The following is a 5877-nucleotide window of genomic DNA, read 5'->3' as shown; positions in this document are numbered from 1 at the left end:
GTTTAATCTCTGAACAAGAGGCAGCCAAATCAGACAGAGGGGGGGGAAATCAGTGGAACAGATTAACGCCAAATGAGAAAAGCATATAAGCAATATCGAGAGGCCCTTTATTGATTTCCGTTCTTCCCCCCCTTCTCCCCCCCAGAGCTGATTCTGCGATTTGAACTGAAACAGAAAATAATTTCAAGGATCTGAAGGCAGAAAATTGCAGCCACTGCTCACAGTTAAACGTGCTCGCCATTCCAATCGCATGCTAAGACAGCACGGCCTCAAGGAGCGTACACTAAGACCGCCATGCTGCCGAACAAAAGCAAGGCTTGCGCTCTCTGGCAAAAGGCTGGGAGGATCAAGTCCACACAAGGACAGACATGACGGATTAGCCCTCAAGCATAAGTGATCCCTCATCCTGTGATTCATAGGACGAACTAGAACAAACACTTATTATTTCTATGATTGGTGGACGACCGGTATAATTTTACAGCAGGCTCCAAAGCAGTATGAAGTGTGTGTAGGGGGGGGGGGGAGAGAGAGAGAGAGAGAGAGAGAGAGAGAGAGAGAGAGAATTAATTTACTTTCCCCTTAATACTGTTTGTGCAGCCATGCGCACACCAAAGGCACTCCATTTGTCATAACCTTTCCATTATTGAGGTTCAGTGCTTATCGTCATGTTTTATTTATCAGCGGCCTGATACGCGGACATGCACCAAGGCCAGGCGATGCTCCAAGACGACAGAGAGACATGGGCGACTGGAGGGGCATACCAAACATTAGGATCATGGTGGGAAAATGTGTCAATGTGAAAACACCACGCGGAAGAAAGTATGTTGTGTGAATAAAAGGAAATGCACTATGGTACAAACAAAGGAACACTGATTGGAGGGGTATCCCTTGTAATCTACTGATCTTTCGGGTATCCATTCTCTCTGTTTGTCCTCCTCTCTCCATCTATCCACAGAGTCCCGAAAGGAAGGGCCCCTCCTCTCTCCTCTCCCTGCTCCCGGGGGAACCGGGATCACACCACTCTGCATTCACACGTCAACCTCCGAGGCCTAGCTAGCCCATAATGGCTGCTGCTTCTCCTGCGACAGGCGGACCACAGGCCACTAAATGCCAGGGGGACGAGGTGGAACTGCAGCCACGCTCCCAAGGAGAATAAAGGAGAAGGAGAGGGAGAAGTCAAAGAAATAAAGAGAGCGAGACAAAGAAAGAAAAACGAGGGAAGACAGAGAGAGAGAGAAAGAGACAGATAGAGAGACAGAGTGAGAGAGCAAATGAGCTGAGCAGAAAAAGTAAATCAACCGGACCCCCCACCCCCGCACCGCAACCCCCCCCTGAGTGGACAAGGACATTGGTGCCCGGCCTCATCTGTGGGTTGTAAAAAAAACAACTCGCCGTGCCCCACCCTGCAGTGCTCACCATAAACTGGCCAATCAAACACACATACCCCACCACAACACCAGACCCCCTCATCGGCTCCCCCGTGGCTCTGGTATACACACCTGTTTCCGCCGGTGACGCAGCGGCGACCTTGTCAGGGCGGCAGCTATACCACACGACAATTTGGGGGAGTAATTAATGCTAAGCAGCCCAATCAATGAAGCCGTCCATCAAAGTCCGACCGAAGGGACTTCCTCAACGCTCGTCCACAGCCACGGGAGCACATGATGGTGTAATCAAACACTGTGTTATCCTCAGCTACCCCACGTACTGCGATACATGGAATAAATCAATTGAATATTCAGAAAAGCTCCTAAACAGAGGATCTGTCGGAGTATGGCCACACACACACACACACACACACACACACACAAACACAAAAACTATCCTCCCCCCGAACCATCTGCGTCAAATATGGCACCAAACGACGGCAAGAAACCAAGCAACAGAAGGTCTGAGCGGAATCATTTGTCGAGTTAAAAAGGCTGCCAGGCTATCACCGGGATTATGTTTCAGAGCTAGACAAATTCCCCTAGCGAATCATTGAACATCCAAAGTTGATGCCGATCCATCATTCAGGAGCAGACATTCCCCAAATCAAATGTTTGATCCAATTACACTTGGAATGTGAGGCGGGAGAAATCCCCAGCTCTGAGAATGTATAGGTATGTACAATACCCGGCACTGCTGGAGAGCGAAGCCAGCCACCTGGCTGGCTAATTCAATGCCGACTCGATTAAAATATCAATCTGCATCACAAGAAGAAGCCCAGTCCTCGTCTGAGACAGAACGTCAGACGGACGGAGGGGGAGAGCCAAGCGATGCGGTCTGTTTGGGATGAATGTGTAATGAGCGAGTGGCAAATAATCACCATTCTGTGCATAATGATGTTTGTCTGCTCTTTTCTCAACGTGCTTTCTTACGGTAGTCAGGACTGTGGCATGTTTTTGGTGGATTCTCCACGCTAGGCTGGCGTAAAAGGAGAGAGAGCCTCTGACGTTCGCATTTGGGAGACCACTCATCCCCAATGGGGGGGTGGAAAGCCGAGGGTCCCGGACACGCTGTATATCCATCAGGCTATCAAAGGAGCAAGGGCTGTTTATTGCTCCGCCCTTTGACCCCAAAGGGTGAAAGACAAATTCTTTGTTTTTTTTACATGTCAAAAGCTATAGGTCTGCAAAAAAGCAGACGACCAAAGCCTTCTGCTTTTACTCTCAGAGAAAGCCGGGGCTTATTAAGTCATCAGGTGCAGGGGGGGGGGGGGTGGTTAAAATAATCTGTGCCATTAGGGAGGAGTAGGGAGGGGGGAGGGGGGGGGGAGTGAGCGTCTGATCCCACAGTGATCGGTTACAATCAGAAAACATCCCGTGTGTTATGTAAAGGGGACATTTCCCGCACACTTGAGGAGCAATTGGAAGACATTTCCTTTCACTTGATTGAACCGCTTCAAATGAATTCTTACGCGAGGTCCCAGGGGAGCCGGTTAATCCTGATCTTCAGAGCGAGAACAGGGATCATCTCACCGTGAATCAGCCAGGCCTTTTGATCACAACGTCTCCATCCGCCTCACAACACATCCCACCAACCCAAGCATTTGATAACATCGCAGGGGTGACAATGTCGGAGTACAAAATCAACCGTTTGAATAAAAAAAAGATTGGAATACCCATGTGTGTGAATTTTGCATTGAGATTCAGTGACTGCATTGTTGGCTTGTTATGACCGTATTTGCGAGATTATATTTTTAATCGTGATATATCGCAATAACTATGAGTCAAATATGTAAAAAGAGTGGGCTATAGTGCAGTACCATGCATGGACACAAGGAACCCTTTAAAAACGTACAGAATGTAGGGTTAATAGCCGAAAAAACGATACTACTAAATAGTAGCTTGTAAACATAACTTCCACCAAATCCATGAAATACGTTCAATTAGTCAAATTTAGCTTTGCATAACCCTTATTTAAAAAAAAAAAGTCAACCACACAGAAGTCCTGGTTGGAAGCCTAGTGTTCAGTTCCCAGTTAGCTGGCCTTGGCTAACACCCTGTGAATAATGCATCCACTCCTTGCGTCAACCGGTCTTGCATAGGCTGGGTCGGTTTACACATGCCACTGCCTGCACAAATACTACTGGAAGCACCGACACAGGCAAACACATAAATTACCCATGTGGAGCTCTTCACTGCGTTTATTTTCCACTTAAGGTGGATTGTCAATGCAAGTAGAATAACAATATTTTCAGAAAGTCCTTCAAATAACTATGATGCATAGGTGTAAGTTGATGCATTAAACATATCTACAAATAGGTCTAAGTTTCCATTTAAAGGCCTGCAGATGCTTCAAAATTACTGAATGTTCAAACCCCACTCCCCTCCACATCCATCAAATGGAAATGGCATCATCGTGGTTCTCTCCCGGAACACACCTTTGCTGTGTCTAGAACAGTGCAAATGTGGTGAAACTGTTGTCAATGTTAACCATATTTAATCTGTGTGATCATGAATATTCAAATATTGTATTACATCCATGGAACAAGGCTGCACACATACTGTACAGAAGGTGCAGGGGATATTCATCGAATATGGTGTGGAATATCAAAGCAAATTTCTGACTCATTTGCGAATATAAATCTTCAACCGAGGACAGTGCATCTGAATATAGTGAAGGAAGCATTATCAGCGTACGATTCTAGGGTGCAAGCGCACAACTTTTCTCTCGGCTCGAGCACATCGCCATCTGCCTGCTAGCACAGTAAATTCATTATTCTAGACTCAGCCAGGGAAATACTGCAGCCAGGCTAAAATAAATGCCTTTGATGGACGAAGGAATTTTTTAATTAATTTGCATACACTTAATAGTCCAACGAAAAACCATCATTTAATAATTATTAACAAATGATCTGTTTCAGTCCGTTTGGTCATTGCACATTACAATGAGGATGCAGGGGGCATATGGATGAATCAAGAAGGATCGTGCAGATGAATGTAAATATGATGTTTTAAACTTACAGTGGACGCATAGCGCCAGCAGGACGATCCATGCACCTACGTACACAGCCATGGCACCGCGACTATCCGGATCTTCTCCCTGATAACCTGAGTCGACCGATCGATACGTTTACTCGAGATGACCAAGAAGACCGCGCATGCAAGTTGCGCCAATCCAGATGCTTGGGGGAACTTCACAGTTATCCACTTCTTGAGGGCGAAGCGACTTGTTTCAAACTAGAACCCCTATGGAGATGCGCTGGTCCGCAAGAGAGTGCATCAAACTGCGGTGATTCCTCGGTGGAAGAGTTCAGACTAGAAGTAATCTATTCGGTTTTTGTCCCCCCTCCCAATGAAATCCAACCGCCAGCAATTCAAGCTCAGCAACGGTCTCTTCTGAAGCCTCGGGTGAAAAGAGATGATTTGTTCAAAGCTCTTATGTGTTGGTTTCGCCAGAGACCCTATTCCTCTCGCTGCGTCCACCGCTGCAGCTTCCACACTGAGGCTCCGTCCCTCCGAAGTCCGGGGGCTGAGAGAAGTAGGCGGGAGGGCTGCGATCGATGGCTGTGTGGACGGCAGCGAACTTCTAGTACTTAGGCAGCTCGTGTCCAACGCCGTTTGTTCGTGTGTGTGTCCAGGAGAATAAAACGACCTACAGATGTCCCAACGGTAGCTTTCAGAAAAGCTTATCGGAGGCGATCTCTCCCACCATGTATGCTCCTCCAGCCAAGTCCCTGTTGTCCGCGATGATGAGTCAAACAAAGGCCACTCAACTTTATTTTTTTCCAGTCCCCTCCGATTTACTTGAAGCTGGCTTGGCTGCGGAACAATGTGTCGTTATGCCGCTATGTGTAGTAGTACCGCCCCACGCACTGTACAACCTGGACTACTACACAATGTGTGTGTGTGTGTGTGTGTGTGTGTGTGTGTGTGTGTGTGTGTGTGTTGCTGACAATCGCTGACGCCTGGGCGAGAGCGGTGGGTCGGATGACGTTTCACGAGGAGGAGCCTGGGTCGTCCTGCAGCCAAACGATCCTCGGGAAACTCAAAACTAGTCGTTCGACGTCGTGTGTATTCGTGTGTGCGTGTTTACATGTGCACAGAAACCCTCGATAGGTCCGCGAATGCAAATGTAATGTATACAATGCACACTATTTGAATTATGGTAAATTAATTTGCCTGCAAAACAAGGCTACGTTTAGTATCGTGTTAAAATGGCCTGTGCGACGTTGACTTTAAACTCGGTATGCATACGGACGTTCAAATAAATAAAGTTGGCGCACGGTTTGGGTGACTCAAAGGGATAGACATTGAGCCACAGGGGGCCGGAGTGTGTGGGGCTTTTTTTTTATTTCTTTTGCATTCCGTTACAGCGCCCCTCATCGAGTCCTCCATTGATCCCTCCATCTTCCCTCTAAAACAGAGAGAAAGTAGGAAAGGCACTGGACTG

General features: G+C 47.4%; 1 protein-coding gene across 1 annotated transcript in view; it reads right to left on the bottom strand.

The window, feature by feature from the left end:
- The window catches only part of nectin1b (nectin cell adhesion molecule 1b), a 55461-nt gene extending 50080 nt beyond the window's left edge, over nt 1-5381 (bottom strand). Inside the window, 1 exon segment of the mRNA XM_060076145.1 lies at nt 4449-5381. Within this exon segment, the coding sequence (XP_059932128.1) occupies nt 4449-4500 (52 nt within the window). The 5' untranslated portion in view covers nt 4501-5381.
- Between the last annotated feature and the right edge of the window lie 496 nt (nt 5382-5877).

The sequence above is a fragment of the Gadus macrocephalus genome, chromosome 16 (assembly GCF_031168955.1).
Source record: "Gadus macrocephalus chromosome 16, ASM3116895v1".
Taxonomy (NCBI): Eukaryota; Metazoa; Chordata; class Actinopteri; order Gadiformes; family Gadidae; genus Gadus; species Gadus macrocephalus.
The sequence above is the reverse complement of the archived record's forward strand: the minus strand, read 5'-3'. Positions and strand labels throughout refer to the sequence as shown.